The 25,997-nt window shown below is 40.6% G+C and overlaps 1 protein-coding gene across 1 annotated transcript in view; it reads left to right on the top strand.

Moving 5' to 3' along the window:
• Positions 1–24,343, top strand: part of AGO2 (argonaute RISC catalytic component 2) — a 66,849-nt gene extending 42,506 nt beyond the window's left edge. The window contains exons 8-19 of the mRNA XM_086608866.1: positions 322–469; positions 676–795; positions 1,153–1,275; positions 4,417–4,550; positions 7,775–7,959; positions 9,933–10,092; positions 12,397–12,487; positions 13,648–13,842; positions 14,991–15,125; positions 16,520–16,621; positions 17,439–17,638; positions 17,981–24,343. Coding sequence (XP_086464992.1) covers positions 322–469; positions 676–795; positions 1,153–1,275; positions 4,417–4,550; positions 7,775–7,959; positions 9,933–10,092; positions 12,397–12,487; positions 13,648–13,842; positions 14,991–15,125; positions 16,520–16,621; positions 17,439–17,638; positions 17,981–18,089 — 1,702 coding nt within the window. The 3' untranslated portion in view covers positions 18,090–24,343. The remainder of the gene's footprint in view (positions 1–321; positions 470–675; positions 796–1,152; positions 1,276–4,416; positions 4,551–7,774; positions 7,960–9,932; positions 10,093–12,396; positions 12,488–13,647; positions 13,843–14,990; positions 15,126–16,519; positions 16,622–17,438; positions 17,639–17,980) is intronic.
• The last annotated feature ends 1,654 nt before the right edge of the window (positions 24,344–25,997 follow it).

The following is a 25,997-nucleotide window of genomic DNA, read 5'->3' as shown; positions in this document are numbered from 1 at the left end:
CATGCCATAAAATGTAGTACTGCAAGTATCCCAAATAAGCAGGAAACATTAGTCTCTTTCTCTAAGGCACCTGCTCTTAGGAAACTTCATTTATAGCTTCAGATATCAAGAACGTTAGAGAAATAGCCTTCTGTGGTAGTATTAAAAGACTCACTGTAGTGGCAATGATGGATTCTTAATTACAGAAGTACACTTGCATCGTTTCAGCAAGGCAGGTTTAATCTCCAGTGAGGTTAACTCGTGCCAAGAAGTGTATTGGGCAAGTGCAGGAAAGTATTCTGCGTAAAGTAATGGCTTATTCTCGTCTTTGATTCCCAACAGATTCCCACTTCAGCAGGAGAATGGACAAACAGTTGAATGCACTGTAGCTCAGTATTTTAAGGACAGGCACAAATTAGTTTTACGCTATCCTCACCTTCCATGTTTACAAGTTGGACAGGAGCAGAAGCACACATACCTTCCTCTTGAGGCAAGTAAATTTTGAGATAATACTGTGTTCTGGGATTGGGGGAAGAGGGTCAGAGTTAAAAAGGCTCAAATGTTGACAAGCTGTTTTCTGAGTAGCCAGCTTTAGAAATTGTGTAATGCAGCAACGAAAGAGAAAAAAAAACAAAAAAAAACCCCAAAAAACAGTGCATGGTAGGTTTTAACTTCATTTGTGTGGGCATGTTTTAGGTGTGCAACATAGTGGCAGGACAAAGATGCATAAAGAAACTCACTGACAATCAAACTTCCACTATGATCCGAGCAACTGCCAGATCAGCACCTGACCGTCAAGAAGAGATTAGCAAATTGGTGAGTGTTCTGTTGAAGTTGAGAAGTGTAGTCATGGACTTAATTTTGCTCTTACTATCAGCAGATATTACATAGTTTATCCACTACACACAGATTATGAACTTGATTTTATAAGACTTTCTCCATTAATCACAGAGAAATACATTCTCACAAAAGATTTCCGAGTGTTCTTTTGCTGCTTTACTTCAAATTTTGAGGCATCCATGTATCCAATTGGAATTAACAGAGGCTCTGAGTGCTTGGCATCACTCATATATAAGGGAGATGTGCCTGAATACAGATTATCTCGGAAAGTTTTAGATTTCATAAAAAGAACTTCTTTTTCTGCAAGAAATATCTAATTTGTTTTAATTTCAGATGCGGAGTGCGAGTTTTAATACTGACCCTTACGTTCGTGAATTTGGAATAATGGTCAAAGATGAAATGACAGATGTGACTGGTAGAGTCCTACAGCCTCCTTCAATCCTCTACGGAGGCAGGGTACGTTGGACAGATCCTGTACAGTCCGTGATAGCTTCCATCGCCAGCGGTGATAACTTCTATAACGTGGTTGTTTTAAATGAATGATGTTGGGCGTAGAGGGATAAAATCATAGGTGTAATGTTTAGAACTTAAGTAATTTTTCAGAGTCCTTAAGTGTAGTGAGCGTGTTGCGTGGGATAATGCTCTGTGCCTCAATCACTTCTTTGTTTCGGAAAGTAAAGCTGGGGTAAAAATGCACTTACGTAAACTTAAGAGAAAAATGTGTGTAAGCTGTGCTTTTTCTTTCCCATACTGTTCTATTGTGTGTTGGAAGAAGAAACCTGCCACTAGTGGTTCAAATCGGTGCGTATGGAGAACAGACACAACTTCAATTATTCCTCTTCGTTTTTGCCTCCCCTAACTCTGAAATCTTCCTGAACTTCTGGTTGTTTTTTTTGTGTTCTGGGTGGAGCAGCTGTGTTTAGGACAACTGTCTTAAGGTATTATCTCTATCAGCATGCTCTTCTCTAGAGCCATCTCTTCCTGTTGGAGTATTTACTCACAGGTTTTTTCTTTACAATGGCTTGTAAAGAAAATTTCTTTACAAGGGCTTTACCTGAAGGTGGTATTTCTGACATAATCTTCTTACCCTGGTGTCCTTCAAAAAAAAGCTTGAGAAACAGCTTTTTCTATCAATTACGTAACGTGTCTTGGTTTTATGCAAGATGAAACCTTTGATAGCTGGGATAACTTGATTTGTGAAGGCTTCTGATGAACCTCTTCTAGATGCATTGCCAACTGAAGATAGTTCTGTCTCTCTGCACAAATCAAACTCTTACTTCCATAAACCTGCACCAGGAGAGGATCTTGCGTCTTCTACCTAAAGCTCTTCAGACAAAATCAGACGGATTAGCTCAAACCTTCCTTTACTGACAGGTTAAGATAACCCAGCTGTCTTTCCCTGATCCTCATTAGGGAGAGTGCTCTCATGAACTACTCTGGCACCAGGGGAACAGGAGGAGCAAGAGCTTAATGGCATATGAGTGATGGAAAGTCAAGAGTGCGGGAGGTACTGGTTTTAGCAGACACAACACTTTGCAAAATGAATCATTGAATTTGTGCATGTCCTGAAGAATTCCTGTAAATTTTAGCTATTGCTGCTAAATGAGAAGGCAGACATCATGGTAACTTGTCTAAAATATATACTGGATACTGATACTTCTTAGGGTAATTAACATCACTGGTAGTCATCGTGTCATGTCCCTTGTCTTGTAGATAATCCATCACAGTAATGTCTGTTTGATGGTTGAAAAAAAGTGTTGCACAGGTCAAGGATGAATAACTGAGTTTGGTAACTCCAGCCAGTAAGACAGCTTCGCTGGGGGATGAACTGGTGTCGTGGCTCAGCCACCGCTCAGCCGCTCATGGCTCCCCTCCGTGAGGGGGAGAGGAGAGAAATGGAACAGAAGGGCTGAGGGTGAGACAGGAACAGAGGGAGCACCCACCGACCGTGGCCCCGAGTGGAACAGACTCGACTCGGGGACAAATCAATTCAATTTATTGACAGTTACTTGAGAGGACAACAAGAAACAAAACCAGATCTTGAAAACAACACCTCCCCTGTCCCGCCTTTCCCTTCTTCCCGCCTCTCCCTCCTCCCCAGCGGCGCAGGGGAATGGGGCTGCAGGTCAGTTCATCCATGTTGTTAACTGCTGCTCCTTTCCCAAAGGAGGAGGACTCCTGACACCTTTTTCCCCTCCCCTCGGCAAGTTTGCAGATGACACCAAGCTGTGTGGTGTCGTGGCCACGCTGGAGGGAAGGGATGCCATCCAGAGGGACCTCGACAGGCTGGAGAGGTGGGCCTGTGAGAACCTCATGAAGTTCAACAAGGCCAAGTGCAAGGTCCTGCACGTGGGTCAGGGCAATCCCAAGCGCAAGTACGGGTTGGGCGGAGAATGGATTGAGAGCAGCCCTGAGGAAAAGGACTTGGGAGTGCTGGTGGATGAGAAGCTCAACATGAGCCAGCAATGTGCGCTGGCAGCCCAGAAAGCCAACCGTGTCCTGGGCTGCATCCAAAGCAGCGTGGGCAGCAGGTCGAGGGAGGGGATTCTGCCCCTCTACTCTGCTCTCGTGAGACCCCACCTGGAATACTGCATTCAGCTCTGGAGTCCCCAGCACAAGAAGGACATGGAGCTGCTGGAGCGGGTCCAGAGGAGGGCCACAAAGATGATCCGAGGGCTGGAGCACCTCTGCTATGAAGACAGGCTGAGAGAGTTGGGGCTGTTCAGCCTGCAGAAGAGAAGGCTCCAGGGTGATCTTATAGCAGCTTTCCAGTACCTAAAGGGGGCCTACAGGAAAGCTGGAGAGGGACTTTTTACAAGGGTGTGTAGTGATAGGACAAGGGGCAATGGCTTTAAACTGAAAGAGGGCAGATTTAGATTAGATTTAAGGAAGAAATTTTTCACTGTGAGGGTGGTGGGGCACTGGAACTGGTTGCTCAGAGAAGATGTGGATGCCCCATCCCTGAAAGTGTTCAAAGCCAGGTTGGATGAGGCTTTGGGCAACCTGATATAGGGGAAGGTGTCCCTGCCCATGGCAGGGGGGTTGGAACATGATGATCTTTGAGGTTCCTTCCAACCCAAACCATTCTATGATTCTACGATCATATTTTGTCAGCTTGTTCGCATTTTTTTCTAGAGTTGTGTAAGTGACATCACATCACTGTTTGCATCTACTTAGTGATGTGTAAAATATTGATAATACTTAAAATAAGTCACGCTCAGAAAGTTCACTGAGCAGTTGCAAAGTTGCTGCAGAAACGTACGTTGTTGTTAACGTGACATACTGAGCATGAATTTGACTTACTGTCCATATGTAATTTCTATCTGCTGCTGATTTATATAACCAAAGGAAACCATCAAGAATAAAAATGTACAATATGAGCTTAATTTTAATGAGCTTCATTTCTCACCAGGCTAGCAAGGTGTCTTGCTACAGTGATAGAATGAGATGTGTAAGATAGGGTAGATGTTTGTACCATGGAGAGGAAGACCTGCGATTATAAATAGCCTGCTAGTTGGAGGGCAGCAGAAGCATAACTGGTTTTTGTTAGCATGATTCAACTTTTGCACTAGTTTTTGTTTTTCTTTTCACTTCCAGAATAAAGCAATTGCTACGCCAGTTCAAGGAGTCTGGGACATGAGGAACAAACAGTTTCACACTGGAATTGAAATAAAGGTTTGGGCAATTGCGTGCTTTGCTCCCCAGCGCCAGTGCACTGAAGTTCATCTTAAGTAAGTGTGTTTCATCAGATGGTGATTTTATTATTTATTATGTATGGAAATATCATAATTTTGCTTACTTATTTAGAATATATATTTTTTTTAAATTGTTTAACGTATGACAATACATCTTCAACAGTGGTTTTGAAGTTCTGTCTCTTTTTCTATTTTGAATGACACCAGTATGATTTCAATTCTAGCATCATGGAATCCTCCAGATGAGACTGAACCAAAAGCAATTTGTACTGTGTGGCGGGTTTCTGACCAGTGAGGCCTTACGACAGAGTTCTGGTGTTTATCAAAATGAAGATAGATAAAGATAGAAGATCTTTGATAAAGATGACCAAAATGAAGGGTGTTTATCACTAAGTATTTGTCAAGAGCGAAAGCAAACACATATGTCATCTCAGGTTCTTTTCCTGGTTATATGGAATAGATTTATTCGTGCTGAACTTATTTAAAAGGAAAATTTTAAAAAGCAATCAAACTTTTGTCTAAAACTTTCTACCCGCTAGATTTACCGTAACGTGAAAGTTGCTGTATTTGCAAGATGAGTAGGACTAGTTGTTGTTTTGTTGACTTTGAGCATTTGAATGAAAATTTCCCATTTGGCTTTGCTGTCTTTGGATGGAACGTGGTTGTTGAAAGACAATTGTTAAAAGTGACATCTGCCATTCTTAAATCAGGGAAAGCGTGCGTGCTTTTGTGGATTAATTGCCTTAATCCCTTCTTTTGCACGCAGTTGCCTTCCCTTCATGCGTGGGCAAGTGCAGCTCTTATAGCTGCCCTAGCAGGTGACTCAACTGCTCTTTGTATGGGGAATGCAAGACAGTGCTTATTCATGACAACGGTATTGCCATAGCACAGTTCCTTTAGATGATTTGCCAAATAGCTTGGGAATTTTTCCCTAACAAGTGGTGAGAAAACAGTGGGAATCTTACCTTTTCCTTTCCTTCCCATGGTGTAAGGCTAGGGACTTGTTCTCTCCAGGTACATGGCAGGAACTAAGGTGCCAGAGAATTTTTCCCTTTCACACTGTTGCTTCTAGTGGAAATGTTGCGTGGGAGAAGTTAGTTTTGAGAGATAGGTGGAAGTCTTCAACATAATGAGCCAAAATAAAATTATTTGATGGCTTAATGGAGTTTGTTCTTACCATGAAAGGACATTCCTTCATACCAGGAATACGGCTGCATCCAGTTGCCTCCTGTTACATCTTGTTGAGCAAGTTGAAGCTTGGCTGCTGTAGATCCATCAGAGTAAACACCTTCAAAATCCATAAAAGTCTTCAAAATCATCCTGCTTTACCCTCAGGAACAGGGAGAGAACCTTTCCTCTTAGGCATCATGCTTACAGGTGGACTTCTAAAGGCTCAAAACCTGTGATGTTTTAGACTTGTGTATTCTGCCACTGACTTTTTCTGCTTATAGTTGTGAGTAGTGCCTGTTTTGCCAGGGAAAACGCTTAATGTCCCTATTTTCTGCAAGAAGCTGCAGGGCTGAAGCTCACAGACTGTTATGATTTGTGAAAGTTAATGATGGGTTTGGAAGAAACAAAATCTTCACACCCTCTCAGTGGGCAAGATGGTATTATCTGGCACCCTTTGGTGAAGACAAGCAACTTTTTGGACACCCACGGAGGCATCCACTCCAAAATAATCAAAGGGGCTTTGTCAGCATCTATGTCAGTTAAGTGTTGCTACCTGGAATCACACTTTTACTGTGCTGGTCGTTAAACCAGGTGCCAAAGAAGGACATCTCTGAGTGCATCTGCACCAGTGTTTCAGTTTGGATCAGAAGTGCATATTTGAAGTGATGCTCCTGATGGTCACCAGTTGCCATACCATGTTCTGCATCAAGGAGCAGCCTGAGTGTACAATGTGGATTTTTTTTTTGGGGGGGATAAAACTGGACTAGAGGATGTGCTTCAGCCACTAATGGACATTCAGCCCACCGCACCAGACTAAGAGCCACTGTGGTGAAAAAACCCAGAAACACATGGAGTGTGGATGTTGGTCCCTCAGCACCAAGCGCTCCGCTCTACAGATCTACGATGACGCCTCACTTGAAGATGCTTCCAGACTGGATATACTCTGTAGAGCCCTGGACTCCCACACTGAAGTGCTTTTGATTGTCTTGCTTACGACAGGCACAGTGTGGTCTTGGTGTCACTTCAAAAGGAAAGACAGCCAAACCTTGAGGTTCTTCCAGTACCTCAAGGGGGCCTACAAGAAAGATGGGGAGAGGCTGTTCAGGAGGGCCTGTTGTGATAGGACAAGGGGTAATGGTTTTAAAATAGAGGGAGGTAGATTCAGACTGGATATTAGGAAAAAATTTTTTACCATGAGAGTTGTAGAACACTGGAACAGGTTGCCCAGAGAGGTGGTGGATGCTCCGTCCCTGGAGACATTCAAGGCCAGGTTGGACGAGGCCCTGAGCAACCTGATCTAGTTGGAGATATCCCTGTTCCTTGCAGAGGGGTTGGACTAGATGACCTTTGAAGGTCCCTTCCAGCCCTAACCATTCTATGATTCTATGAAACACTACTGTGTCAACAAGAACCTGGAGAAGGAGGCAGGCTTCTAACGCAGCAGACCCTGCTAGCAGTGGACTTGAAGCAGTTTTCACTGATAAAAGGCTCTGAGAAAAATCAGGTTGTCTCTGTTTCTGACCGGTTCCATCAAAGGTTGTCTTATATTTGCACCATTCTTGGAGAAGGTTTGCCTTCACCTCCAGGAAACACCTTTTCTCTGATATCTAGCAAGGTTTTCTTGTGCATTAGTGTGGGTGTTAGATCAATTTGCTGAGACACAGCTGTTGGTAACTTCTGTTGGTTGTTTTCCTCACCATGAAAAAGAAGGAACTCCAGCTGTTTCTTTAGTAGTAGTACCACACAGAAGTGTGGTAGAGCAGGCTATCCAAAATATCATCCTTGCAGTGTTTTTGGAAAAAGTAGGTTATACTGTATCTCCCGTAGAAAGATCAAATAAGGTGGAATTTGCTTTGGAAGTGCAGTTTTTAGTAATGGTGTTACTTATACAGTGCATTTCCTCATCTTCCCCTGTCTCCTTCAGTGACTACATAGGCACAGTCAATTAAAGATGCACTTGGGGTAAATTCCTCGGTGTTTGGACAGTGCAACTCTGCAAATGGAACGGGATTTTTTCATTAAAAAGAACAACAAAAATCAAGATGGATTTTGCTGCCTGAGAATCTAACGTATTTATTTACATCCTTGAGGTCCTTTACGGAACAGCTGAGGAAGATTTCCAGAGACGCAGGAATGCCCATCCAGGGGCAGCCGTGCTTCTGTAAATACGCGCAGGGAGCTGACAGCGTGGAGCCCATGTTCAGACATCTCAAGAACACTTACACTGGGCTGCAGCTGGTCGTAGTCATTTTGCCAGGGAAAACGCCAGTCTACGGTAAGTGCAGATCGTGACCCTGTGCGTTTCAGTCACAATTTCATACGTTTTTTGTGAAGTTTCCAAATGAGAGGAGTTTAATTCTGGTTTAACTATATAAATTCCATTTAGGGAATGGGCTATAAATGAATTTTATTCTTCTTGCACTACATGATGTTTTATATTAAGACCTTAATTCTCTTCATTATTTTTGTCTATGCTTTTAATTTGCTTTTCCACATTCTTCTCGTTGGTTGTATTTGAGATGCAGTTTGTGAGTGAGAAAGCTAAACCGGGGCTTTGGTGAAATGGACGAAATTGATATGCAGTGGATTAAAATCTGCTTACTGTAATTTGTGTGCCAAAAATTCCAAGTGATCGAAGCAGTAATGACCTCAAGGACTGTATAGCTTTAGAACATCTTTGCTTACTGCTGCCATCACCCTTTGGAAAAAAAAGTTGAGTGAAGGAGAAGATTTCTGCCCATCACTTGTTTTTTGTTTTTTTTTTTTTTTGTTTTTTTTGTCCTCTCCTTATTCTTTCAGCTTTTTAACTCTTGGGTTATGAGGACACAGATGCATGGAAGGTGAAAATTCAGCAACTTAAACTTTTTTGGAAAGAGATTTTAGTGCATTTTACATAGCACATACACATAGGTTTTAATACGTTTGAGATAAAGCATGCATTTTGGTTTGGACTAGCTCTTCCTGTAGGCAAGACCGCTGGTTTTCCTATCGTGCCTTCCTCCTTTTTTCACTTAACTTGCCTAATTACAGCAACAGCCACTATTTTTTCTCCCATAGCTTCATGGACTCTCTCTTCTCTAATGGTTCAGATCTACCAAGCAGCTGCAGATTTGTTTTGTCCTTTCCCTCACCAATTTAGTATAGCAGAAAATAATTCCCTAATTTCCTTTTCTCAAGATTATCTCATATAAGGTAAAAAGAAAGATTAAAAAAGGAACCTTAACAAAGTAGTACCTTTTTTCCCATTGAATTCAGCCTTGCAAAGGAAGTTGCTTGTCTCCAATTTGTTCAATAGAAATTCAGTGCGAAATGACATTTCACTTTTCTGTTTGGCATTAGAAGGGAACTTTTTCTTCTGCTTAACCACTGAGAGGATGTGGTACCACTGATCTGCTTTCCTTGTCATTATCTTTAATTATAGTTCTTTCTGCCCCCTCTAATCATCTCCTTATTTTCTCCCTGTGCTCTTCCATACTCTTGCATGGCCTATAACCACGGTCTTGTCTTTTGTCCTTCTCTCACCCTGCTCCTCAAAAAGCCTCTTTCCCTCTCCTGTTGCCAAAGGGGGGTTGTATCTTCTCTGAGCCTGTCTTGGAGCCTAAATTTCTTCTTTTCCTGAGAGTAGGAGTATGGCTTTCTAAAAGCTTTTAAGTCTCAATTTTGTTGTTACCTGCAGGATTTGTTTTAACCTTTTGAATAGTACAGTGCTTAAGGAATATGCTTTGGAGTTTTTATGGGTCATCTTTTGCTAAACTGGCCACATTTTATGCAAGTGATAAATGTGCAGCGATGAGCTGATAAACTGGTTGGCTAAATATTACTCAGCATGTTACCATCAAGTTTGTGTTACTAGTCCAGTGTTTAATAATGAAACAAGTGCTCATCATCCCAGTATTATCCACATTATCTACTTCATTAGCCAAAGGTTCTTCCACACGGATGATAAAACATTGTAATTGTAATTTTGCAATCAGTGTAATTTAAAAAAAATCTGAGTTAAAATAAGGCAATGATGCCTTGAGTTATATTTAGGACACAGTTCTTGTGCTGTTGGTGGGTGAAGCATGACAGAACTGGGACAAGGTTTACTGGAGGCTAGGGTTGGGTTTGGGGGTTAGGTTTCTTCTTGTTTCTTTAAGCTTAAGCGACCACTTTGCTACGCGTAGTTAATTGTCACTAAACTGATGTCTCCTACGTTGTTTGCTTTGCAACATGCAGATGGGTTTTTGTTTTTACTTTGTTTTGCAGCGGAGGTGAAGCGTGTTGGCGACACTGTGCTGGGAATGGCTACGCAGTGCGTTCAGATGAAAAACGTGCAAAGAACAACACCGCAAACTCTGTCTAACCTTTGCTTGAAAATAAATGTCAAATTAGGAGGCGTAAATAATATTTTACTGCCACAGGGGAGGTAAGCCATCTTTCAAAGAGGAAGAGAGTGTTGTGTTGTGAAGAGAACACGCGTTATGTTAAGATAACTGAGTGCTTTTGTCTGTAGTCATAGCACTGTAGTTCAAGCGACTCTTCAGTCGAACCATGTTTTGAATTCTCATAGTCCTGCAAAATTTAGCTTGTGAAGACTGGAGAGGAATGCTTGCTCCAGTTGCAATGATAATAAAAATATTGTTGTTGCAATCTGACCGTTGAATTATACAACTTCTATTCAAATGAAAAGTTCGTATATTTTGAGTTTTCAGAAACACATAGCATCTTGAATAGTAGTGCCCTTTCCTTTATAGTTCAATTGTGGTCAAGATTCTTCATCTTGTTGTCTTAACTTACATAGACGTTTAAAAAAACAAAAGCTGGGAGCAACGAACTCTTAATTGGTTTTCTGGTCCAATGTACCTTGCAATTTCTTATTAACAAGACCTTGATAAGTTTTAGTTATGCTGTGAACTATATTCTGTGAAGTTGCTTTGATACTACTGAATTCCACGTCTGATATATCACTGAAGTCTTGTGTATAGTTGAGTGGGAGTGAAATAAATATCATCTTATTTGTAAAAAAGGAAGGACCCTGCTGTTAAAAACTGTGTTTGGTTTGTGTATCACCTTAAAACAAATGTTCTTAAATTGAAACTTTCCATCGGTTTTATTGAAAAATCAGTGACAAGAAATTCTGATGGAAGAATGGACAGAATGCAGCTTATTTTGTCTTACCTGTGCAGGATAGAGAAAGCTGGTGTAAAGATATATAAAGTTACTTTAATCAAAATGAACAACTGGGTTTCTATGTCAGTAAAAAGATGGCATTTTTACAGTCATTGCATGTCAAGTTGCAGAGGGAGCTCAGGCAATAACCTGCTACATCATTCTCGGGAGCATATTTCAAAGAAGTCAACATTCTGCTTTGCACAGATAAGCAAATTCTCACTTTGACGTATTTAGGCAAGTCGGAAGGCAGCTGCTGAAAAATAATCCACCAACAAGTACTTAGGGAGGGGAAGAAAAAGAACATGTTATCAGAAGGGATATATATTTTGTGTGTCTTGCTGAATTCTGTTTATGGAACTAAATATACTCAGCCTGGGCAGTGTGCTTCTTGGAGACTCCTCCTAAAGCAACTAAAAATCGTTGTGTTACAGAGCATGTGTTTCAAAAAGGCACAGTATTTTTTTGTTGGGGTTTATTTTGTTTTGTTGGGGGGTTTTTTTGGTTGTTCTTTTGTGTGTGTGTTTGAAAACAAACCAGAAACACACGCACACCTCACAAGTAGTTTTATGCTGGATCCAGAAGCGTAAGGTCTCTGTGAAGTGGCACGTGCTGGCAGCAGTAATGTGGCCAGAAAGTTGAGTTCTGCTCATTATGCCAATAAACTGTGCATTCACAAAAATGGAGTTGAAGAAAGGGAGAAAAGACAAAATGGCCCAACTACACACAACACCTAGTTAAAAGTGCAGATTTTGGGTGTTTAAAACATAACTATAATTTTTCTGTTGGTTGAGGGGATGGGAATAGAACCGCTTTATTTGTGTAATTGCATATAAGTTCTGTTGTTATAATTACCTTCAAATTCCTTTTTAGAGAAGGTCTGAAAACAGCAGAATCCATCTGCTTAACTGTTTCCCTACACACATGCATGAAAAAATTCTGGTGGCCCAAGATTTCCTATTTAAAATTGTTTTATTAAAAAATACGAGTTGAAGCTTAAAACTTCCAGTGTAGCGTTCTGGTGTTCTACTCTTGATGCAATGGATTGATATCTTAAAGGTTTGTTTAAAACTTTGAAGCAGAGTTTAAAAAAATAAACCTACTTTTAAAATAATACCTACAATATCCACATTTTTTGTACTTTACCAATGCTGGGCTGCTTTGTTCAGAAACAAAATCATAGCGCGTATATATGTGGATGGTCCTTCAGTTTTCTCCGATGCTGTTTGATGCTCAGGAATCAACTTTTATTCTTTTCCGTGGTCTAATTAAGAAAGGCTCCAATTCTCCAAGTTAAAAAAAAAATGGATATTTTATTTTTTTTACTCATTTTTAACGGAAAGTAACAATTAGCTATGCTTTAAAACAAGGCCAAGTGTTTAGTATGAGGACCCTAATCAGGACCTCTAATTAATGCCACAGTGCAACTGACCAACTCTGATCAAGTTCAAATTGTGGACTAATTCACTGCAAGAGTCTAGAGCGCTGTTTACTTGAGAGATAACGTGCTTTATTAAGTGCAAGCCTTGCTGCTTTCACAAATTTGCTTTCTTTTTGTCAGACCGCCAGTATTTCAACAGCCCGTCATATTCCTTGGTGCAGATGTAACTCATCCACCAGCTGGAGATGGAAAAAAGCCTTCTATTGCTGCAGTGAGTAAATGGTGCCATGGTCTTTAACCCCGGCGCTCTCCCGCCGCGCAGCTCCGATGCATTTTATTGCTTTCGATTCTTTTGTGGTTCAGTGCTTCAGGTTGCCTGATTATATTGGTATAAATTATTTTTCTGCAGGAATCTAATGAAACTTCAGGGAGTTTGCTCTGATGCTAATTACTTAAATGTATGTATTGGCTTGTAAAATGCCTGAGATGCCAATACACAGAAGAGCTTTTCTAATAGCTCTTATTTTTCAGCAACCTCTAATAAGCTGGTTCATGTTTAAATCTGCTTTTTCAGCAGTTAAAAATGTTAAAGAGTTTATCCGTTGCTGATAGAGAACTAGGCTGGCTTAGTTGTGGGTTTGGGGGGGTTCAGGGTTTCTGATGACACAAATTGTACAGTAATCTCTTGAAAATGTGCTCCTTAAATACAGGGGAAGGCTTTTCACTTGCATTATGTCAAACACCTGTAATGGCTGTTCTGGCTTATGTAATAGTTAAGATTTTTGGTGTCAGTATGTATGGTATTTATCTTAGGCTTAGCTCTCGTGCTCAATAAACACTCAAATACTTGTTTTTAAAAGTTATACACATATGTCCAGGGAAAGCCAGGTGGCGACGTGCTTAGTTTTGATTTTTGATACGTGGAATTTCGATTTGTTTCCTTGTCCCATGCCGTTTTTTAAAAATTGTGAATTTTGAGGTTTCATAAACAGAAAATTCTCTTCCCTCGATGAGCAAGGTCTGTTCATTGTGGACATTTCTGTGGTGCCTCACCATTTCAGTTTTATGAATTGATCCACAGCATCCCCAAAAAAGCACTTGGTCTTCAGGAGTTCAAATCCTTATGTTGCAGTCTGAACTAAATCAATGGTGTCGTGGTATCAGCACTCCAAATCGTATTTGTGTTTTTAGTTGCATGTAGGTGCAAACAGGAAATTAGTCTTTTAGATAAAAAATCTTTTTTTGTTGTTGTTTTGGCAGAGTATTTTACCACAGGTAGACTAAGCTCAAAGTTCTTTCCAAGCACGTTATGAATTTGACTGTGTCTTTGCTTGGTCAACCTCTTACTTTGCAAGATACTGTTAAAAAGCTGGTGCATTTATTTTCATGAAATACCTTTATTTGGTTTGATACTAAGCATTTTTCCAACAGGTTGTAGGAAGCATGGATGCTCATCCTAATCGATACTGTGCCACTGTTCGGGTTCAGCAGCACCGCCAAGAAATCATCCAAGACTTGGCTGCCATGGTCAGAGAGCTGCTTATTCAGTTCTACAAATCCACCCGATTTAAACCAACTCGTATCATCTTCTACAGAGATGGCGTTTCGGAGGGGCAGTTCCAACAGGTGGTATTTTTCTTTCTGAGGCTTTGATTGTGTAGTTTTCTGATAGTAATGTGGTTTTATGTAGTTGGAGGTATGAAAAGAAGTAATACCTTCAACAGATCTTCCCTGAACAAATTTGTCAGATTCTAACCAAGCAGAGCAGGGAAAGTGTTTTCATATTTTTCATGAGCTTTTTAAAATACTTTTCCCCTTTAAAATGCCTCGTTTTGCAAAATGACAAATGATAAAGTGTACTTTTAGCACTCAAGTTATGTGACCTATTTGAGATATATTAGTCAAACTGTATCCCACAGAACTTGGACAGTAAGGAAAAACTGAGCGTAAGCTGATTTTCCTGTGTTTTTAACCAGGATTAATACATGCTGTATTTTCACACTGTCACTTTTCATTCATTCCCAATTAAATTCAACAGATACTTCATTGTATTTTTTCTGTTTGCTTTCAAGTACCATATTTTATGAAATATTTTGGTATATATTTTAAAGATATTTACATACGCTTTCCTTTCCAGTATTTTTGTGTGTAAATTAAAACATGGATAATTTAGTCAACTTCTCAAAATCCAAGGAGAAGGGAGTAAAGGTCACTTAGTAAATCGGCATTAATAAAACTAATCTTTGTATGAACCTCTAATATTTTTTCCATTTATCACTGATTTTCACTGAATTTGTAATTTATAATTAACAGAAATCCCAAATTGTTGCTTTTTGGTTTATTGCGCTTCCCTCTCTCTGGGTTTTTGCTGATGCCTGTAAGCCTGCATGAAAGTTCACAAAGCTGGGAAAGAGCATGCAGTTGAGCAGTTCTGGATTTTATCCCTTGTACTAGTCTGAAAAATAATTAGGCTGTTATATATTCAGCAGCCTAATTAAATGTTCATTTGTATTTGGCAGTTAAAAAGATTTTGACATACAGCTTATTAGTCCAAGCCTCGTGCTTGGAGCTGAACAAATATGGAACCAGCTCTCACTTGGCTCAGGAAACTGGTGATGTAATTTATTCTCGTTAAGTGGAGAGATTAAGGTTTGATCCTGCATGCTTTGCCATCTCACTACTCAGAGTGACAATGCAAGGAAGAACGTGATAAATAGGAATAATCTAGAAGATAGCTGTCCTATTCCTCACACGTCCTTATGTTTATGATTCAGGTTCTCCATCATGAATTGCTGGCTATCAGAGAAGCGTGCATTAAACTAGAAAAGGATTACCAGCCCGGAATTACGTTTATAGTTGTGCAGAAAAGGCATCACACCAGACTCTTCTGTACGGATAAAAATGAACGGGTATGTTCGAATTGTGACCAGCAAGTATTTACCAGGCAGCCCAGTTACCTATTACTTACTGCTTATTTAAGCAGTAAGAGACTTGTTTGAAAAACTACGGAACATAATGGGTGAGATCTTCCTGCCTGGAAAGGAAAACCTTCATCTTCTGTCCCATATAATAAACAGGCAAGAAGCTTTTATGAAACGTGGGCAGAATGTGTCTTTTAACAAGTCTGTCCATCCTTTTTTAAGTTCATCAGATTTTTGTGGTTTCATGTAAGTTTTTTTTACTGTCTCAAGATCCTCAAGGGTTGAGATTGATCCGTGTAGTGTTTATAATGTAGATATCTGCATCTGGAATGGTCACCTCAGGCATTCTGTTGTAAATGGAGATCTGTTTATTCCCAACACACGTTAATGCATGTTTCATCTGATTCTGGCACTAGTGAGTTCACTCCTTTGGTTGCCATTGACCACAGAGTGACTCTTGGGTCACCAGCTGAGATGTAGACACTGAAATTGGTAGGTAAGGTGAACACTACACTTTGAGAATCCCTTCTTTTTCATTAATGCTATCTTTAAGGTATCTTAGGTGTTTAATGTCTTAGACACGTGGAGTCAAATGTCACAGCACGTTATTTTTAGTACTGAACATCTCAAACTGCTTTATGAATGTTTCATAGCTGTTAAATTTCTACGTGTACTTCACGTAGATACAATTTGATTCCACGTTTCTGGGTGGACAGGAGACTCACTGAGTCTAGGACTGAGTCATTGCTTGAAGTGAAGAGTTACTAATGGCAAACTCTGTTCACAGATGGTTTTTCATGTTCTTTTTCAGGCTGTCAGGCTTCTCTGTGTGAGCGTTTGAAGCCTACTAGGCCTCAAGGCAATAATTAATAACTTCCAATGCTGACATGAAGGTGGTTTTTATGTTGGCAACATGCTATGAGTACAGTTGTTAAATTGTTTTAATGTAAAGAGTATTCTTAAGCTCTGCTTTAACGTGAAGTGGTTTTGAGGGAAAGAGAGGCCTGTCTTACAACTATGGAGTGTCCTCTTTCAGATATAAACAAGAAAAGTTACAGAGGAGTAACCCGTCCTGGAATGGGAAGGTGAAAAGAATTTGACAAATCAGTTGCAGGAAGTTCTTTTTACATTAATCAGAAGAGCTAATCTTTGTAGGTAGCTTCTAAGAAGATTTTGCTGCCTATCTTTTTTTTTTCCTCTGTAGTAGAGACACTCTAGATTTTCAGTTAAATATTTCAGTTTCGTTTATTCTTTCTTGACTTTTTGCTTTTTACAGTTCTTTCTTTTCACAGTTTTTTTTCTTGTGTTTTTTCCTTATTGTATAGCTGAAAAGAAAAAACTTTGTGTGTACCTTACTGTGTTTGTATTTTCTGTTCACGCAGGTCGGAAAAAGTGGAAACATTCCAGCTGGTACCACAGTGGACACAAAAATCACCCACCCATCCGAGTTTGACTTTTACCTGTGTAGTCATGCTGGTATTCAGGTACAGCACATTGTGTGAGATGGTAACTTTCAAAGATAACACTGACTGTTGGTGTTTCCCACGTTCCTTACACAGGAGACAAATAGTACAGCTCCCATCTGTGTATTGCAGCTTTTCCTCTGTGCCATCCACAGTGCTCTTCTGTCATCCTTAAAATCTGAAGGAAATAACGAAACTAAACACATATGCAGCACACTCTGCATTTGGTTTATTGTGCTTCTCTCCTGTTTGTGTGCTGCTCTGAACAGTAGTATTTGGACTGTGTTACAGAGCAGTTCCTTGCATTAAATTCTCTTGCAATGTACGTCCAGTTCCTGGGAGACAAATCATGCATTTAGAGAGCACCGTTGTAGTTTCACATTTCCTGCTGATTTCTTCTTCCGTCAGAAACTATTAATCAATGGCAGTACCGAAAGTTGGCATCTGGTAGTGTCTAAAAAAGTGTATTTAGTAGGGGCATAAGTTAGATTGCTGGGGGCTACTAATGTTTTGCCTAAAGCCACTTTATGAGATGGCTTTTTGTCAATCTATGTTTTACAAGAGGAAAGTGCATTGCAGTAAGATCAGGTAATTTCAGTAACAAGGCTGAAATTTTAGAAAATGCCATCTATCAAAAAATGCAGAGGGATTAGTTATATGGGGAGCAAGGAGGGAGGTTGTTTGCCTTTTTAAAGGAGGAATTTGCTGAAGTATCGTAGAACTGCTCATGTGATTTGTTTTTTGAGGAAGCAGCCGGTTATACGGCAGTTCACCTGCAGAGGTGGAAATTGAGAGAGATGTTTTTGAAATGCTGACGTCCTGTGTGATCTGCCTTCAGGGAACAAGCAGACCTTCTCACTACCACGTCCTCTGGGATGACAATCGTTTCTCTTCCGATGAACTGCAGATTCTTACCTACCAGCTGTGTCATACGTACGTACGCTGTACGCGTTCCGTTTCCATCCCTGCACCAGCATATTACGCACACCTGGTTGCCTTCAGAGCCAGGTATCATCTGGTGGATAAAGAACACGATAGGTGAGTTGCATGGGTTTGAATTATTACAGAGTTTGAGAGGATGCGGGAAGGAAGTGGGCCTGTTAACTCTGGGGTCAGTAGTATCCTCAGTTAGCAGTTGGAGGGTAAATTTGGTTTTACCACTGAAATACGTTGCGGAAAAAAGCAAATGTTCCTGTATCTGTGCTTTTTTCTGTTTCAGAACTTCAGTGGTGTTTTAAGGGTAGTTGACTTTTGACCATTCTGTTCAGAAAAAATGAATGATATGAAAACATGACATACAAGGAGAGGCAGATTAAATAGGGTTTCTCTTTTCCCCCCAACCTCTTTTTTTCTTTTTTTCCTACCTCCCTTCTCTTGCAGTGCTGAAGGAAGCCACACTTCCGGGCAGAGTAATGGCAGAGATCATCAAGCACTTGCTAAAGCAGTTCAAGTTCATCAGGACACGTTGCGCACTATGTACTTTGCTTGACATGTTCTAATGTTCAGCGACTCAGTACAGCACAGAGTTGGGTTCACGTGAGACCAGCTGCACTTAGACCAACAGTTGCCCAGGCTACAGTGACAGCCAGCAATGAGTGATGCATCTTAACTTTTTTTTTTTTCCCATTTGAAAGAAAGCCTTCCGTCCAGAATTTCAGACTTGATTATGAACTGCGTTCTTGTACCAAACCCCACTGTTGTTGGAAACGTGGTTTGCCAAAAAATCTCTAAGCTGCTTGGTATAAAACAGACCCATATTTTTTAATTAAAGCAAGAACTGTGATCTCAGGGCTTAGGGGGGGGAAAAAAAAACCAACAACAAAGAAACAACCAACAACCCAAACCACAAAACTCCTCATTCAGTTTCCTATTCATTGAATTGCTTTTAATAATTTGGAAATATCTAATTCATACTAAAGTTTGATGGGCTAAAATGCTGTGAATTAGCTTTTAATGCAAAGGAAAGCAAAGCATTTTTTGACTATTTATGAAGCCTTGATTATTCTAGATGCATTTACAAAATTTTTATTTTCAAAAGAAGAGTGACAAAATCCTGGTTTTCAACTGTCTTATAAAGATTATTCTCTGCGTGTCTAAGGGCAAATGTATTTTCTGAAGCTTGTTCTTGAATGTTTTTTATTGTGCTGCATTTGAAAATGTTTTTCATAGACTAAAGAAGAATTTTAAAAAAGAATGAACTTGTACCTAAGCTTTTAATAGGTCCAGCTAGATTGGCAAAAGCAAATGTGCCATTTAAAAGAAAAAAATTTGTAAAGAATTTTTTTTAAATCATACTGACAGCTAACTTTAGAATTTGTCATACAGGACTGTGACACTTACTTTCCAAAGTCTCTAAAGAATACGGGTCTGTGGTGATAAGTACAGTACAATCCTTTTTCACTGTTGTTTGAGTTAATGTAAATTTTATATATGTTTCACAGTATTAATGTGATAGACTAGATGCTATTATTTATTTTTATTTACTAAGGAGTGCTCATTATACTTCTATTAACATATCAAGAATGCTTTGGATTTAGAAATTAAAACCTTATCGTGGGGACGTTACTATTCAAATGCAAAAATATGCAACTGACCTTGATGTGAGAGTTGAGAGATGCACCCAGTGTGTATCTGACGGCTTGTAGTTTGTGGAAAGGCTTTTTAAGCCCGCACACCGCGTGGCAGGTTTTACCTGTGCAGTTCAGAGACGCACACGAGACCAACATTCTACTTTCGTTCAAGCACAAAACAATTGTATTTTATTTATGAGTTGAATATTGGTGAAGCAGGAGCTCTACGTTGTTTGTAATTTAGACAAAAGTCAGAGAATCTATGCAGTAAAGATAAATCTTAGGAAACCGAAGTTTACTTACGAAGGGAGGTGAAACTCTCTTCATTATGCATAAGGTCAATAGTAAATGTGAGAGTTTTGCCATTCTCTTAGGAGAAGCATTAATTAAAACTGATACTTATTAGACAAACGCTTCTGTTAGTTTGCACACTGGGTTCATAAAAAACCATAATACATATGTAAACCATTGCACTAATTATGACGCCACAGGCAGGTTTAGAAGAAAATGGAAAAAGCCCAGGAAACTTGTTTATGCTGACTTGATTTCGTTTTGGTTTTTTTTTTTTTTTTCATAGCATGACTGAATTAACATGCTAAGAGGCAGGTTTTGAAAATTTCATTCTCTTCCACTGATTCATGTTGCTTCGTCTTTTCCCTTTTCACTTAGCTCAGTCGCTGTTCAGAACACATTTACCTCTAGCCACGGAGACGGGCCAGTAGCTTTAACCAGTACAGAGGTCCGTGCCACGCAGCGGATAGACTACAACCAGTTGCTGTTGAATAAGCTAGAAAATGCCCAACCTTTGCTGCAGAAAGTGTTCTAGGTACATAACTTTGTGCAAGTTCAGATCTTCGCCTCGTAGCAGTGTGTGGGTTGTCGGTGTTGTCGAGGTGAAAGAACAGTGTAAAACCTGTGAATACATTAATTGTATTTGTCTTGGTCTGATTTAGTGATTAGGCTGCTGGGTCAGATTTTCTTCTTGGTCATAGTTATGTAAATCCAGAGTTTAAATGATGCTGGTACAACAGAAAGCGAATTCCAGGTTGCATCATCTGTCTTTCCGTGTTCCAGCCAGGCTGTACGTACCTCCTCGAGAGCACCGCTGAACTGCAAAACCCTTCCATGGTGGGCCTCTTGCACTTCTCCGTGCGTTTGCTTGCCAGGTTTCGGAGTTCAGTGGAGATTTTAATTTGGCAGAGTTTTATATAAGAATTATTTTTTTATATGAATTACTCTTAACAGATAGGGCAAAGATCAACCGTTCTAAGATGCCCTTTAGTTCATGTGCTGTTCGTTATGCAGAGACCTCTTGGATGTGAAATTCATCCTCCTCTTTCCTCTCTGGGCAGATCTGGAGTAAATGACTTCTACAGGTGGTCAGATGGGGCGAGGAGGGCAGAATCTATCTTGACCTCAAATCTTATTTCTGAAGCAGACTGTGGGACTTGACTGCATCCTATTTAGGATGTATTCTTTGGGCTGGAGTAGTCATTGCAGCTCCTTTTTGTGAGAGAAGGAGTATTGGGCAGACCCTTAATCTGAGAGTAGCTGTTGTCTCTGTATCCCCTTGGAAGGACAGAAATTCTGTATAGCTTTCCTTCCCCAAGTATGAAGAACTTGGGATGGTTATATGCATTTCAGGCTAGGGACGTTTTTACCTTTTACAGATCTTTTTAAGCCTCTAATACCGCTTATTGTTCATGGCTTGATGTCTCCCTCCTTTGCCTTCCCTTCCCACCTCTGCAAGTGGTGAATTAGTAAATAACTTAAAGCATTTTTCTAAAAAACTTTTGACTAAGGATATACTTTGAAAAGTACAGCAGCTATCTTTCTGGGAATATTTTTGATATAAATTATGTATTAAAAAATGTCTTTTGTCAAAAAAAAGCAAACACCTAAAACCCTACTTTTTTTTTTTTTTTTCTTTTTTTCCTCTTACCTCCCATGTGTCTTGTAAGAACAGCAATATCTCAGGTAAACACGAAGCTCAAGATGTCTCTCTCTCACACGTTCTCGCTGTCGAAGTCACAGCTGAGGTTGGCAGTTAAAACCACTAAGTCACTATGCAGCTCAGGTCAGCAATAACCAAATGTGCGTTACCCTCTGGCAGCTGAGTTTTTCCTTTGCCTGGTTTGGTTTTTCCCAGCTCGTGCAAAGGAGTTTCGTGACTCCCGTTGCAAAACAGCGCCAGGCAGGACCTCATCCCTCACCTTCCTCTTGCTCTCCGTTAACGTTCCAGGCAACGACCTTTCGCTCGAATTCGGCTGTCGGTGCGGGGGGTCCTGGTGCTTAGCAGCCTGAAAACTGATAGTAATTCCAGCTGGGTGACAAAAACATCTTGTTCCCATTGCGGGCATGAGTGGTGGTATGGGCAAACTCACTATGGATTCACTCAAGACTCACTACTTGCCTGCTATGGATTAGTTTTTTTCTGAGGTTTGTTTTGGTTGTGTTTTGTTTTTTTTTTATGGAAATGGTAACACTATTGAAACAAAAATATTGAAAGAGTGAAACAGGTTGTAGAATCTCGGTCTTTGGAGAGGCTCTGGGCAGGTCCCTGCGCAGTCTTGGCTCGCCGGACCTGCTTTGAGAAGGGATCTGGATCAGACATCTCCAGAGAGCCCCTCCAAAGCACTTGGTTCTGTAGCAACCACCCAAAAACCAGCAGCAGCAGCAGCAAGTGCAAAATGCTCCTGTTGAGAGATGAAGAATAGTACCAACAAAGTTGTCTTTCATTTTTTGTCTTTTTTAATGATTTTTTTTTTTTTTAAATGTAGGAGATACAATTCATTACTTAGGTTTGCTTGGATTTGGAAACTTCTGTGCTCCAGTGGCTGAATACTATAACGTGTCCACGCCACCTCTTCTGGCACCCAGGAGACAGAGCTGAGCTGACCCTTAGGAGGAAATGCCCTGTTGTGACATGATGGAAGCAGGTGGATGTGTCTCTGCCTTAGTGAGTTTGGCATTCAAGGTAGCCCTGTGCAACCTTAACACTTTCAGTTTGTACGTATGCACTGATGTACGGAGCGAGGTCACTTGGTTTTGTGCGAATTCCTTCTTTTAGCTTGGTTTGGGTTAGAATATTTCAGCAGCCATATCTGGCTCGCTGGATTACAATCGATGATCTTCCGTGTTACAGAAGCTTTGGCATATTAATTTCCTTGTTTCTAGATCTGTCAGGTTCGGGGTGAGTTGTTAGGGAAAGGTGTTGTGTCTTAATCTGCTGGAGCCAGCATGGAAAATTTCCAGGAAACTTTTATGCTTAAAACAAGAAACCCGTAATAAATATTTCTGATCTTCATCCAGGCTTCCAGGCAATGTTGCCTGATTGTAAAAGCAAAAAGATTGCAAAGCTTTAGCTTTAATTCTGACTCTACCAATAACTCCTGCAGCCTTTCTCCATTTTTAACATAAGTTGTGTTCAAATGTTAGTAGATCATTTTTGTAACTAAGACAAGAAAGAATATTTCCACGAGGATTTTCAGTTTAAACGTTTGAAGGATAGACGTGAGGGCTTAGGTGTTTGTGTGCCCAGGTTAGGTTGTTAAAAGATTGAAGTTTCTAATCGAGTGAAGGTGCTTCTGAAGCTTTTATCTAAAGTTTAACGTGCACAAAAGCTTTCTGTTAAATGGCAGATTGTGATCTGGAGGGCTTAGCACGTTGCGGCCAATACCGTTTTCTTCACTGCGGTGGTAGATTCCTGGAATGCTGTGGTGATGGGCGTGCGGAAACCCCAGCCTGTCTCATGCCAACGAAGCTCTACAGTTGAACTGAGAGCAAGGATAGGAGGGAGGTGGGCATTAACACCCCCCCAGCCGATCCATCCACACAGTGGATTGCTCTAGGCTCTTCACTGTGCTTGCAGATTGTTTCTTTTCGAGGAAGAACATTGATATCTTGAGGCGAGAACAGGTTGGTTATTCAGAACTAAAGTACTAGAAACGCAGGGCTGGGACCTTTGGAGATTTGGATGGACAGACTTGCCTCTTCACGTGATCCAGTAAACATCTCTGGTGGCATAGGTAACCCATTTGTTAAGAGATCTGATCTTGTTCTCGCTCAGTATTTTTCACTCTTGATATCAGTGTAATAAAATCACATTTTTTTCCTGTTTTTTTAATACACTTCTACAGTAGCATCTCTTTTTGTGTATTTCTCCTGCCAGTGTGGCTTTCTCAGTTTCTAATGCAGGACAGTACGTTTTTTTTTACTTTTGTATTACGTTTGGTAACATGCTTCCTGATGCATCCATGCAGTCTTTTCTAAGGAAAACTTCAAGGAGAAGGTAATTGCACTGATTTATTTTTTTTGTAAACGCCCTTTTTACTGTAAGACTTCTTTTTTGCATCTGCTGTAGCTGTTTGAAAATACTGTAAATAGTGCTGTGTCTAGCAAGTACTGAAATGCTGTGGACACCATTCCTTGTTGTTCTTACCTTTTTTTGGAAATACTGCCATATTTTACAGTACCGAGATACGAGCTTTGGTTTTAAATGTTGTTACACTTTCTGTTTGCGTTGTGGTATGAATCCAAGGGCACAGCTGCTTTATTACAGTGCAAATATTTAGGGTTTGCCTGTTTTTATAAAATTCTTCTTCCTTCTCTCCTCTATGCACGTTTCTCCCACACCATAAAGATACGAAGGTTTCAAACTACCAACGTCCTTGTGTGATGTTCAAATGCCAATCTCTGATGTCACTGTTGGATGGCTGATAGCATTAACGTAATATCCAGACTCTCAACTGTAGCCATCAGGCGTTTACCTTGCTTCTTCCAGCATCTGATTCTTGTGTCATACGAAGAAGCACCTGTCCGTGTGGCAGAATTAGTGGAATAATAGGGATTTGGGATCCAAGTTAACGATGTCTTGGTCTCTGTCCCTCCATGGGTGTGGGACTGTCGAGTGCAGTAGATGTTTTAGTGCTCTGAACTAAGAAATGCTGTTGCTTCTCTGATTGCCCACATGAGAAAGCCATCCATCTCCTATCCATCAGTAGTTGCCTTTTGCTTCTGTAACCCTTGGGAACCGGAGAGACCCAAACTCCAGCCCGGTCGTCTACCGTTAGGATGTGAAATAGCAAGTTTTGCCTCCTGTTTCTGAGAGTTAATGACTGGAAAGATGCATTCCTCTGAGATGGTTTTAATCCGAAAGAAACTGGGGCGTCTTGGTGTGACACGTAATCCGTTTTATCTCATCTAGTGTGTTCCAGTTGCTTTTTCAGTGTCGTTTCTTTGCCTGAAGTGTTAATATGAATGTAATGGCTTGGCCAAATCACTACACAAGGTGGTTTTGTCAGACTTTAATTAGCAAGCAGGTGCAGTTAAAGGCTACCTCCTGTGTTCCTCCGCAGATGAACTAATTTTTAAAGTGAACCTACTACTAAGCAGCCAAAACGCTCCCAAAGAACTGTATTTTTACTGTTTTAATTCTTGCTGGAGAACTAGCGGTGCCATACTGTGATCTTGGACGGCTGCTTGTCGCTCCTTCTGTCTTCCCGAGGCGTGGATGTGGTTTGTGTTGGCACAAGGTGTTAAGAAGGTACCAGAAACGGCGAGGCACATCGCACATCTGGCACGTTCGCTTTCGTGCGGGGTGACGCCATAGCGACTCCCTCTGGATCCCGTCCCTTCCCTCGCTGAGTTTGTATACTGTTGTTCCCGATGAAAAAAGTTTTCATATGGCTATTGGCTGAAAAATGAAATATATTTTGAATCTGAGGCAAGAATTAGGTATTGGAATATTTTTTTTTAACGTATTTTTAGGTAAGTTGATGTAAGACCGTAACAGTGTAAATACTATATTCCCCGCTCAAATCGTAAAAAATTTTAAAATGGAATAAAAAAATGCTGCAAAACAAAAACGCCAAAAACCAACCCTAACCTTGAGGATGTTCTTGTTGGGAATATTTAGTGTCAGTTACGTGCAAAGCCTTGGCTGTAACTCAACCTTGAAATAAGTGCGCTCAGACTAAAGGTGCTTTCAGTGACCCGAAATGAAACTGTAGAAAACCGTGTTAATACATTACATTTTGGTTACAGTGAGTCCAAACAAGCTTCCTCGTTTTCTAATTAACCACTCTGCTGACAGAAATACTGCCTGGTTAAGCACGACGTGCTGGGGTGTGGTTTCATAGCAGTGTTACAGGGGTTTTCTGTTGTTATTTGAAAGTAACTGGGCTTTAGGCTACGGGCGTTAGCATCTCGGAAACAAGTCTGCTGGGATTATGTGCTACCTGCAATTTCCTTGTCTTAATCTTTGGGCATAGACACTAATGAAGTTTATTGATGGCAGGGAATATTGCTGAAGTTCTGCCTTTCTGGAAGCCAATTCTTGTTGAGCCGTGGTGAGTGAGTGATGAAGCTCGCTAAGAACTGAATGGGGTAAAATCTCAAAAATTTTACTCAGTTCTTAGTGATAATTTAACAAAGCTCCCCTCCAAAAGCTTCAAGTATAGAGTTTTACTCTGGGCTAAACAGCTGCTTTTCAGAAAATATTTCACTACATCTTGTATTTATGGATCCATAGACACTATTGGCGTTGCTGTGGCCTGGAAGGAGTCTCCCTGTGCAGGTGTGCCGAACACACTCCTCCGTGAGCATATCCTTGTGGAACGGCGAGGGTGATGCCGTGGGCTTTCTAGACCAGGTCTGCAAACCCCAGGGAGCATCAGGAAGCTTCAGCAAGGAAAGAGCCCCATGCTAGGTGCTCGTCGTGCCTACGTGGAAGAGAAATGCCACCTGCACTATGCTGGCTACCCCATCCCATGGAAATGAGGCGAGGAGGAGGCGGGAAACGTTTTCTTGCAAAGCTGCTGACTAAG

Source organism: Tauraco erythrolophus, chromosome 3 (genome assembly GCF_009769465.1).
Source record: "Tauraco erythrolophus isolate bTauEry1 chromosome 3, bTauEry1.pri, whole genome shotgun sequence".
Classification (NCBI taxonomy): domain Eukaryota; kingdom Metazoa; phylum Chordata; class Aves; order Musophagiformes; family Musophagidae; genus Tauraco; species Tauraco erythrolophus.
This window is presented reverse-complemented; position numbering and strand designations above follow the sequence as displayed.